The sequence below is a fragment of the Dermacentor andersoni genome, chromosome 5 (assembly GCF_023375885.2).
Source record: "Dermacentor andersoni chromosome 5, qqDerAnde1_hic_scaffold, whole genome shotgun sequence".
NCBI lineage: Eukaryota > Metazoa > Arthropoda > Arachnida > Ixodida > Ixodidae > Dermacentor > Dermacentor andersoni.
The window spans coordinates 199,125,915-199,137,958 of record NC_092818.1 but is presented as its reverse complement, the minus strand read 5'-3'; the positions used below and the strand labels follow the sequence as shown (position 1 = coordinate 199,137,958).

The 12,044-nt window shown below is 46.5% G+C and overlaps 1 protein-coding gene across 6 annotated transcripts in view; it reads left to right on the top strand.

Moving 5' to 3' along the window:
* The window catches only part of LOC126531844 (uncharacterized), an 80,042-nt gene that overhangs the window by 49,916 nt on the left and 18,082 nt on the right, over nucleotides 1–12,044 (top strand). For 3 of the 6 annotated variants that reach the window (XR_008612788.2, XR_008612787.2, XM_072288486.1), the window contains one exon: nucleotides 8,538–8,678. The exons of 2 other annotated variants lie outside the window; for them this stretch is intronic. Coding sequence is in view for 1 of the 4 variants with exons in the window: in XM_072288486.1 (XP_072144587.1) it covers nucleotides 8,538–8,678 (141 nt within the window). In the remaining 3 variants the exon portion in view is untranslated. Of the gene's footprint in view, nucleotides 1–7,777; nucleotides 7,988–8,537; nucleotides 8,679–12,044 lie in introns of those variants that run through there. One more of the 6 variants, XR_011894860.1, reaches the window with a different exon arrangement.

Sequence of the window (12,044 nt, the reverse complement as noted above, 5' to 3'; positions counted from 1 at the left end):
GGTGGCGCGTGATTATGTTATGGTACAATGAGATACTATATACACGTTGTCCAATATGCGGATGCGCACTGGAGACGCAATACACGTAAGAGTAATCTTGTCCATACAAAAAGTAATCTTGCCACAAAAAGTTATTGCGCAAGCACATTTCGCACTGACTACACGTCTCACAGCTTCTAGAGGCCATCGTCTAAACCAGTCTCACTTAAAATGTTCAAAAGTGATTTTATGGCACGTTGGGCACAGTCAACACTCCTCCACGCGCCCAAAAGCTTTTCTTCTGAAAAGGGGCGGGAGTCCAAGCTGTCAACAGTAGATTTGAGTTTTCTTCGTTCGGCCGCATATTGAGGGCACACGCAAAGTACGTGAGCTATTGTCTCGAGAGTGTGACAGACGCTACATTCAGGGTCCCGTGCTTGTCCAATCTTGTGAAGGTATCGGTGGGTGTATGCCACACCCAGCCGTAATCGATGAATGAGTGTTTCCTGGCTTCTCCGCAACCGAAGTGGAAGCCGGAATTGTAATCCAACGTCAAGTCTATGGAGGCGCTCTTGTCGATGTTCGGGGTTGTCCCAATGTCGCGCCGTAGAAGTTTTAATGGAGGTATGGAGCAAGGCGTTAATGCCATACCGGGAAAAATGAATTTTTATAATGGTTCCGTCAGTGTGCGCCTTTTTTTGCTTCCGCGTCAGCCTGTTCGTTTCCTGCTATTCCACAATGGCCAGGAATCCAGTGCAGCACGATGGTGTGCCCGGAATGAGACGCCTCAGCAAGCAGAGACATGATGTCATAAACCAGAGGACTATATGCGTTTCTGTCATTCATATAATTGCTGATGAGTTGCAGTGCTGGTTTTGAGTCACAGAACACTGTCCACTTCTCGAGACTCTGTTGCAGTATGCAGCGAACTGCTTCTCGAACTCCAGTAAACTCAGCTGCTGTAGACGACGTCCTGTGTCCTATCTTGAACCGTTGTGCGATCCCCATTCCTGGCACCATGTAGGCCGCCGCGGAAGAGGTCTTTGTCACAGAACCATCCGTAAAAACATGTTCGTAATATCCATACATGTAAGCAATGTATGATAGCGCGAATGCTTGAGACCAGCAAGCGGCATTTTCGACCTCTTCGTTATTCCAGGGATTGAGAGTCTCACCGTTGGCTTTGCCATCGTCCAGAGTGGAACTTCGGGTATGTCATACGGTTCGAAGTCCGACGGCAATAAGTGTTGCTGCGACAACACGGCTTCTGAGTAGGCGGACACAGGCCGTACGCTTGTGACGTTCGTGAGTGGATGATTCCTGTGTCTAGTTAGTAGCCTTAGATGCACTCGCAATGGCTCATGTTGCAGATAAACTCGAGCTGGGCACGCACGTGCCTCTGCAATAGTGCCCCAAGTAGACGCACATCGTGGTAGTCCTAAGCAAATCCTCAGTGCGCGAGCCTGAGCACTTTCAAGCGTGCGTACAGTAGTTGTACTAACCCGAGAAAGTACAGGTGCACTGTAGCGGAAGTAGCCAACAAAAAGTGCCTGGTAGAGCTGCAGAAGAGATGACTTGGATGGCCCTCATGATTTTCCAGACAAATGTCGAATGATCTGAGTAAAGCTGTCCATTTTTCTTCTTAATCCAGAGAGGTGCTTCGACCAAGATAAGTCACGGTCGATGGCGACTCCGAGAAACTTGTAGTAGGTTACTGAAGGTATAATCTTCCCATTAATCATAACTGGGTAGCAGGCCATTGACTTCCGTGTAAATGCCATGGTTACACTTCTTTCCGGTGAGAGCTGCAGTCCGCGACTGTTTAGATATATCGACGTTGTTGACACCGCGCGCTGCAGCTTCGTTTGCACTTGCAAGCGCGTTAAGCTCGTGGTCCATATACAGATGTCGTCTGCGTACACAGAGACCGAGACTGTGCCTGCATGTTCTTTGACCAGTCCAATGCGAACGATATTAAATAAAGTTGGGCTTTGTACACCTCCTTGAGGCACTCCACGATAGACGGGGTGGTTAATTGTTTCACCGTCTGGAGTTGTCATGAATATCGTTCTCCCTTGAAGATAGCTGGCTATCCACTGATGCATACGTCCCCAAACGCCACATTCTTCTAGGGCATTTAAAATTGCATCATGTAGAACGTTGTCAAAAGCACCCTTGATATCTAGAAAGACAGCAGCCGTTAATCGACGGCGACGTTTCTGATGTTCAACGGTTGTTACTAGGTCAATGACGCTGTCGATTGACGACCAACCCTTTCGGAAACCTGTCATTGCGTCTGGATATATATTACGCTTTTCCAAAAACCACTCCAGGCGCGTCAAAACCATGCGTTCCATGGTTTTACCTATTCATCTGGCAAGTGCCACAGGTCTGCAGGAAAGCATAGCATGGGGTGTCTTGCCTGGTTTCAATAATGCCACGATTTTGCTTGTCTTCCAGTGTGCAGGCACAGTTCCCGAGGACCAAGAGAGATTGTATAAAGCCCGAAGCTTTTCAGTCGCTCGAGGGCCTAGATGGCGCAAGGTAGAATAGGTAATGCCATCAGGACCAGGCGCACTTGAGTGTCTTGAAGAGGAAATCGCTGCACGTAGCTCTTGCAGCGTGAATGGGAGGTCGAGACGATCGTCCATTGTTGGAGGAGCACACCTGAGCACTGAAGCTACCGATGTTGTAGATCCAGAGAGGTGTATGCAGAAATCTTCCGCGATTTCCTTCTCACTGCGCGTCTGGATGATAGCCAAAGCTCGGAAGGGACGTAGCTGTTGTGGAGAAGATGGTAGTGCTCGTACAACATGCCATATTGTGGACAACGGTTTTCTTGGGTCCAGGCTGGTGCAAAAGGACCTCCAACGTTGTCTGTCGAGCTTGTCTAAGTATCTTTGAATTTTCTTTTGCACATGGCGTGACGTCCTCAAGCCTGATATCAATTTAGTTCGCCTGTATTTCCTCTCGGCGCGACGACGAACAGCCCGCAGCTCTTCATATATAATGTCAACGGATGTTTTTAAATTTGATGTTTGGATGATGCATGTTGTTGCGTGGATTGCTGCTGTAATGCGCTCTTCAATCTCTTTCGGTGAAATTATAGAGTTGCAGGATTCTTCTAGCTTGTTCTGAAAGGCATCCCAGTCAGTGCGTCGCGTATGAGAACTTGGAAGTCTTGTAAACTATCTCAGTTGTACATAAGTAGGTAGGTGATCACTGCCATACGTTTCAGCATCTGTGCACCAGGTAGCAGAAGACGAAAGGCATCGTGAAGCGATAGCTAAATCGAGACAGCTGCTGTACGTTGTTCCACGTAGAAATGTTGGTGAGCCGTCGTTCAGGATGGTGAGATCATTGCTGCTTGTGAAGTTAAGAAGTTGACTTCCTCGAATATTTGTGATCCTACTACCCGAAAGATGGTGGCGCGCGTTGAAATCGCCTACAATAATATGAGGTCCTTGGCAAGAGTCAAGAACAAGTTTTAGGCATCCAGAGTCAAATCTTCCCCTGGGAGAAATATAGCCACCGATGATCGAGATTACCCGGCGCTTTAGCTTCAGTGTTATAGAGACGTACTCGTTGCTGTTATGCACCGGAACTTCGTTGAGCGAATACGTCAGGTCACATCGCACACATAGCAAAACTTTGCTAGTATTTCCACTTGTCCCAGACGCGAATTGTTCGTATCCAGAGAGTCTAAATGGCGATGACATATTCGGCTAGCATATTACGATAACTGGAAACCGATGCTTGAGCACTCTCTGTTTAAAATATCCCAGGTGACTCCGTAGACCTCGTGCGTTCCACTGGAATATTACGGAAGCGCTTATCCTTTCCTGTAGTGACAGCCTTGGAGTTGATGATGCCATGGCGTTTGCTAGCTTTTATACAGCAGCAAGCACTGGTTCTAGTGCCTCGAGAATTTGCACCGCAGCCTTGGCAACGGGCGTCTGAACTCCGATGAGCAGCATTCGCAAGGAACGAATCATCTGTGCAAGCATTGCCTTGATTTGCCCATCCGAAGATGAAGGTTCATGTTCACGTTGGCGTTCCGGCTGCACTTCTGTACTCCGAGATGGCAGGGAAGGCCATATAGTAGTGTCCTTGGTGTCCAGAAGAGTAGACGTGGTTAAAGGTGGCTCTGACGTTTGAGGACAAGCAGGAGCGCGTGACGACTTTTCCTGGTGTACAGGTTGTCCTGTTGTCGATGCTGATCTCCTTCTGCGATTACGTGAGCGCCTCTGGCGGCGGTGGACCTTGGTAGCCGCTTCTCTGTGTGTACATCGATCTCGTACCATTTTCCTTAGCACGGACATTTCAGTCTTTAATTTTGGACAGTCCTTCGACGTTGCCTCGTGCAGCCCATCGCAGTTAGGGCACTTCAAGTCAGAGTCAGCACACGTCAACTAAATATAAAACGATATCTTGCCCTATAGGAGGCGATGAGTTTGCTTATAGGGTCCGTAGCCGTGCCGACAATAAGGACCCCAAGGTCGCGAGCGTGAATTCTTATTAAGAAGTTTATAATAGCGGCCAGCTGCGACGACACATCGTTCACTTAGTATAGGGGGAGGGGGTGGAAGACCTGTCCGAACAGCGACTTCAATTTGCTAGAAATCTCATTGCGGCAACATGGACGTTCCCGTCTTGTTTTCCTTCAAAGCGTGTGTGCTCGGATGCAACCATATATACATACAGTAGACTTCTATTAATTCGACCCGACTAAATTGATCGAATTATCCGGTCGGTCGAATTAAACAATAGGCAGAAAAAACATAGAAACACACAGGTGATATAATCGGCCGTATTTGGTCATTCTAACAAGCCCCACGAATTAACGCGCGGCTGGTATATATGTGTCCAAAGGAGAAAACTGAAGTAGAGATAATATTAAAGTTCCAAAGCAAAGTAGAAATCTAACGCGCACCCTATTTGTGAAAGAACAAGAAGAAGAAGAATAGGCGAGGATCTAGGTTACGTTGTACAGCGGCGGCTTGTTAAAAGTCAGCTTCGCCGCGAAAAGTATTGTTATGCAGAAAAGCATAAAATGCCGCGAAGGCGGTATTCGGATCAGTTTTATTGTGGAAAAAAGTGTGCGTTATAATCGGGTAAATGCCTTGATCGAGCATTGTGAGCTACCCGCATTGGTTAAAAATTCTAGCTAGGGCAGGCCAAAAATAGGTGTTTTCGACGGTAGATGACGTGTGTTCAACGCATTCGCTGTCCTCTAAGCTCTGCCGAGAGCGCCAGTAACAGGGTGGCTGTTGGGGTCATCATAGGGATCAGGTGCGTGCATGCTGGCTGGTCTAGTTCGAATTATTCAGCGAAGTGCAAGTTTAGGAAACGAAATAACGGATGCTTGGGCCCATAGAAAAAATGCATGGACGCTGGCCGGAACCTTCAGTCTTGAGCGAATTAATCGAAAAATCCAATGAACCGGAGTCGATTTAACGAAAGACTACTGTATATATGTAATGGTACTATATAAAAAAAAGAACTACATTTTCAATCCCAGCGTCTGGTTCTTCTCAGTTTTTATCGGTATTTACGCTGTTGTTTGTCTCAAATATCCCTCGCTAGCAATTACTCCTTTTGTTTAATTACACATGGCTCGGCAACCGTCTGGTTGCCGAGCCAGTTTCTATGTCTAGAAACTCAGTCCACGCTGGCTGCATGCGATGTGTTGAATAAGCAACTCCTTGCATTCTTATTTGGTTCGATGGGCTACGGTGGCCCCTAGAGGAAGAAAATAAGTTACGATGGCGATGATAATCATGTACACCAGGCGCCTTCAAAAATACAAAACAAGGACCAGACGAATAGCGTTTTCTTTTCTACAGCCAGGGTCGCATGCTACGCGCGCGCCTTTCCCAGCATTTCAGGCGCCACCTGTGAACTTGTGCGAAAACTGGATACCTCCGACAGCCCATGTCAAGACTGAGATAAGCTACTTTATGGAGCTTAATTACGAGAGAGGCGGATACAAGCCGACTTCTCTGATGGCATTTGTTCAACTTAATTCATCATTCACAACGACGTTTAGTCACCTGCTTTGGTCTGCAGCCGTATAATTTGCAAGGGCTGAACCGCCCGAGCCACCACGTGCCCTATTTTCCGCTTCCACTCGAAGCCGCGCAAGCAGCGGCAGCGCGTGTTTCGAAAGTAGTGCAAAGAGCTCGTGCTTTGAATATGCAATGTAGAAGGCTGGAGCAAAGCCTGCCCCGGTGGCGCGTTCTTGCGTGAAAAGAACTCTAGTTCCACATTTACCCAAGGTGTGTCGTCAGTAGTCTGTTCTGATGCAGGTAACAAAAATTTGTCTTGATTGGTCCTTCCCGTGAAGCAAAAGAAAAATAAGCATGTTGGCAGATTGTGAGGAGGAGAGGAAGCGATTTTCTAGGCTTATACGTTACTCTAGAGTCCTGCGGCGAAGTGAACAATGGAAATTCAGTGAAAGTAAGCTATAATGATTATTTACTAAACTGAATTGGTTGTTGTGTTATCGTGAAATTGTCTTATTGTGAAATCGTGTTATCTTGTTCTTACGAAAATGTTAATTCTTGCGCTAGATATTGCACAAGGTGCGAGAATGCGACTTTTTTTCAACACACATAATTATTATCTCAAAAATGCAAGAAAGAACATTGCTGCACAAGAACGTTGCTAAGGAGCAAGGAAAAACTCACGTTGTCGCTAGAACTTTAGCCACCGTTATCGACAACTTCACGCTTGCGTGCAATAGCCAGTAAGCTGGAAAAATGCGTAGCTCTGCAGCTGAGGCCTCCGAGGTAATTCAAGTGCAAGCGCCCGTTTTTTTTACGAAGATGCCCAGAGATACGAATCTATAAAAGTAATCTCATTGAACAAGAATTATTCGTTGGCACTTCGAAGGGTGTGCGTGGCACGTCGCGCATACTTTCGTACATAATTTTCACATAAAAAATATCTATATCGATGACGGGCTGCTGACTGCAGTGTGTGCTGGTACCGCCGGTACATGCGGCAGTTCGAGAACCGTTAAGATCATAGACGAAAAAGAAACGAAAGAAAGCAGACCGGAGTGATCCGTCATTCGAGGCGTGTGCTCAGCCGTCTCTGCTCTGTCGCGAGAGTCACGTGTGTTGCCGCAGGCGGCATCTTGCACGCCGCTGTTGATCGCCTCGCCAGAGCGCCGCCATCTTAAAATAGTATACTAGTTACGTAAGGCATATGACGCGCACATGTTCAGGAAGTGTGCTCGGGTTCGCCTCGTTGATGCCGAATAATAGCGGTGCGGAGGGGTAAACGGGAAAGGCCGTAGCGTTGTCCGGAAAGCATCAAGTGCGAGCAATCTTGCCCGCGGCACCGGCAAGCGGCGCGAGGGCTTTCGCGTTCGCACGTCGCCTACAAGTCGTATACCGCTCGCGAACGACGACTTTGAGCGACGTCTCGCAAGGTGTTGCCGGTATGAGGGCAGCAAATAGGCGCTGAAGCTGGCGTGACCGTGTTTTAGGTTAATGTGTTTTACTTTAAAGAGCAGCGTAAAATATTTCTAAAGGTCTTGCAGTAGGTTCTTAGCCTTGCGCGTACCAAAATTTAATCATTTGCTAGTTCCGTGCGACAATCGGTAGTACTTGACTGATGTACCTATCGGCGTTCTGTGGATGTACATCCAATCCCGGCTTCGCGCTAGTGGCTAATCGCTCATAGCACTTCCGGGCGATGAATTCTGGGCTTCCAGAACCGAGCGACAAGAACGAGTGACTTGTTCGCGCGGCGGCCCGTTTCGTCGCTCAAAGCCGTCGCGCACGGTATCGGTGTCTGGGCGTGACCCCTGTCCGTTCACACAAACAGCTACGTCACGTGACAGCCTTCAATCCCTGTTATTTTCCTTGTTGGCGGCACACGCAAACTACAGATGAGTTTTGTTCATCTTACGAGTTCGTGCATTCGAATTTATATGCTAACAACTTTGGGCAAGCCGAAACACTAAGAGAAGAAGAAGTTAGCTGTCGCTGTTTTCAAGGTGAGAAACGCCGTTACCTTTCATCGTAACTCTTTTTCAACCACTTATCGCTCAGCGGTATGAGTAAGCACATTTAGCAGCTAGAGGTGCTTTATATCTGATAACGTGTGATCGGATACATGATATTTTCACGAGTTCCGCTGGTGAGGCAGTCAGTCTAATTGCTTGAAGAGGCACTACTGGCAGAATATCCTTCCCCTACAGTTTCCAGCACATAAACGATGTTTCGTTTTTAAGTGGATAAATAATCGGCGCTTTTCACAACTAGAGGAAAGACATCAGAGAGGCGCACAGCTCCACAACTTCCCCCTGTCATCCAGCGAACTCATTTCGGGCTGACCGCTGATACACTCAGTTGCGCGGTAGTGCCAGCCACAGTATCTTCTTTGTACCAAATGTGGGACAAACATTTTTTTTAGAGATAACGCTTGTAAGAAAAAATAAAAGAAAGGCCCGCCACTTGGCTTTGATTCGAGGTTAATTCAAACACGAATGTGAGCAGCTTACACGTGCGTGTCCATGTACATTGTGCAACTTGCACCAATTACAGTCTTTCTTACCGGAGCGGTGAAGATCCCCTTATCGGCGATGACTACGAGGCTGCTGTGCTTGGCAACCGTCTTCCTTGCCATCGTATTCGGGAGAAGTGAAAGCCGCTTTCTGCCATTGCAGAACGACGGGGCCTTAACCCGTGAGTTGAACTGGGCATTTCACGTTTGCTAAAACAATTCCTCATACTTTCTGTTTACGTAAACGACCAGCGGGCGCTTTTTTAATGGGAATGCCATGCACAAGCTTCTTTTTTTCGTATCCACCTATCACTGGTTGGAAACCGTATAGGTTATGAAAATCAGTAATCAAGGCGGTTTTCAGTTCCCTTCCGATAACATACATAACTGGGTACTTCTTTATTTGCTTATTTGGCGCATGCTTTCGCATACCAGAGGTAAAAGCTATCATAATCTGAGGCAATTTCTTTTTCTATGAGTTTTCTATAAAGAATTAAAGAAGGGAAAAACTCGCGGATGTGCAGTTAGCTCGGCGTGGAGGCTCCGGACAGGCCGCCATTGCAATCTGAACCTGGCAACGTTTAACGTTAGAACGTCATCTAATGAGGCGAGTCTAGCAGTGTTATTGGAGGAATTAGAGGGTAGTAAATGGGATATAATAGGGCTCAGTGAGGTTAGGAGGACAAAAGAAGCATATACAGTGCTAAAAAGCGGGCACGTACTGTGCTACCGGGTCTTAGCGGAGAGACGAGAATTAGGAGTCAGATTCCTGATTAATAAGGATATAGCTGGTAACATACAGGAATGTTATAGCATTAACGAGAGGGTGGCAGGTCTTGTTCTGAAATTTAATAAGAGGTACAAATTGAAGGTAGCACAAGTCTAAGCCCCTACACCCAGTCATGATGACCAGGAAGTCGAAAGCTTTTATGAAGACGTGGAATCGGCGATGGGTAAAGCCAAAACAAAATACACTATACTGATGGGTGACTTCAACGCCAAGGTAAGCAAGAAGCAGGCTGCAGACAAGGCAATGGGGAAATATGGCATAGGCACTAGGAATAGCAGGGGAGAGTTATTAGTAGACTTTGCAGAACAGAATAAGACGCGGATAATGAATACCTTCTTCCGCAAGCCGGTTAGCCGAAAGTGGACGTGGAGGAGCCCAAATGGCGAGACTATAAATGAAATAGACTTCATACTCTGCGCTAACCCTGGCATCATAAAAGATGTGGACGGGCACGGCAAGGTGTGCTGCAGTGACCACAGGATGGTGAGAACTCGAATTAGCCTAGACGTGAGGAGGGAACGGAAGAAACTGGTACATAAGAAGCCAATCAATGAGTTAGCGGTAAGACGGAAACTAGAGGAATTCCGGATCAAGCTACAGAACAGGTATTCGGCTTTAACTCAGGATGAGGACCTTAGTATTGAAGCAATGAACGACAATCTTATAGGCATCATTAAGGAGTGCGCATTAGAAGTCGATGGTAACTCCGTTAGACAGAATACCAGTAAGCTATCGCAGAAGACGAAAGATCTGATCAAGAAACGCCAATGTATGAAAGCCTCTAACCCTACAGCTAGAACAGAACTGGCAGAACTTTCTAAGGTAATCAACACGCGTAAGACAGCTGACATAAGGAACTATAATATGGATAGAATTGAACATGCTCTCAGGAACGGAGGAAGCCTAAAAGCAGGGAAGAAGAAACTAGGAATAGGCAAGAATCAGATGTATGCGTTAAGAGACAAAGCCAGCAATATCTTTACTAATATGGATGAGATAGTTCAATTAGCCGAGGAGTTCTATAGAGATTTATACAGTACCAGTAGCACCCACGACGATAAGTTGAGAGAGAATAGTCTGGAGGAATTTGAAATCCTAGAGGAATTTGAAAGTAAAGAACGCCTTGGGAGCTATGCAAAGGGGGAAGGCAGCTGGGGAGGATCAGGTAACAGCAGATTTGTTGAAGGATGGTGGGAACATTGTTCTAGAAAGACTGGCCACCCTATATGCACAATGCCTCATGACCTCGAGCGTACCGGAGTCTTGGAAGAACGCTAGCATAATCCTAATCCATAAGAAAGGGGACGCCAAAGATTTGAAAAATTATAGACCGATCAGCTTACTGTCCGTTGCCTACAAAGTATTTACTACGGTAATAGCAAATAGAATCAGGAACACCTCAGACTTCTGTCAACCAAAGGACCAGGCAGGATTCCGTAAAGGCTACTCAACAATAGACCATATTCACACTATCAATCAGGTGATAGAAATGTGCGGAATATAACCAACCCTTATATATAGCTTTCATTGATTACGAAAAAGCGTTTGATTCAGTCGAAACCTCAGCAGTCATGGAGGCATTACGGAATCAGGATGTAGATGAGCCATATGTAAAAATACTGAAAGATATCTATAGCGACTCCACAGCCACCGTAGTCCTCCATAAAGAAAGCAACAAAATCCCAATAAAGAAAGGCGTCAGACAGGGAGATACGATCTCTCCAATGCTATTCACAGCGTGTTTACAGGAGGTATTCAGAGACCTGGAGTGGGAAGAATTGGGGATGAAAGTTGATAGAGAATACCTTAGCAACTTGCGATTCGCTGATGATATTGCCTTGCTTAGTAAGTCAAGAGACCAATTGCAATACATGCTCACTGATCTGGAGAGGCAAAGCAGAAGGGTGGGTCTAAAATGAATCTGCAATAAACTAAAGTAATATTGAACAGTCTCGGGACGAGAACAGCAGTTTACGATAGGTAGCGAGGCATTGGAAGTGGTAAGGGAATACATCTCCTTAGGGCAGGTAATGACCACGGATCCGGATCATGAGACTTAAAAAACCCGAAGAATAAGAATGGGCTGGGGTGCGTTTGGCAGGCATTCTCAAATCATGAACAGCATGTTGCCATTGTCCCTCAAGAGAAAAGTGTATAACAGCTGTGTCTTACCAGTACTCACGTATGGGGCAGAAACCTGGAGATTTACGAAAATGGTTCTGCTTAAATTGAGGACGACGCAACGAGCTATGGAAAGAAGAATGATAGGTGTAACGCTAAGGGATAAGAAAAGAGCAGATTGGGTGAGGGAACAAACGCGGGTTAATGACATCTTAGTTGAAATCAAGAAAAGGACATGTAATGAGGAGGGAAGATAACCGATGGTCATTAAGGGTTACGGACTGTATTCCAAGAGAAGGGAAACGTAGCAGGGGGCGGCAGAAAGTTAGGTGGGCGGATGACATTAAGAAGTTTGCAGGGACAACATGGCCACAATTAGTACATGACCGGGGTAGTTGGAGAAGTATGGGAGAGGCCTTTGCCCTGCAGTGGGCATAACCAGGATGATGATGATGATGACGGAGGAGGCTCCGTATCAGCTGCAGTGGAAGGATGGCTCGCACATGTGCAGATGCCTCCTCGCGGTAACGGATCGCAATCACGGTATGCTACAACTGTCTATTATCTGAAATTTGAATTTCCTTGCTAATAATGTTGTTTTTATCCTATTCGATTACGTTTCGGATTTCGGAGTGCA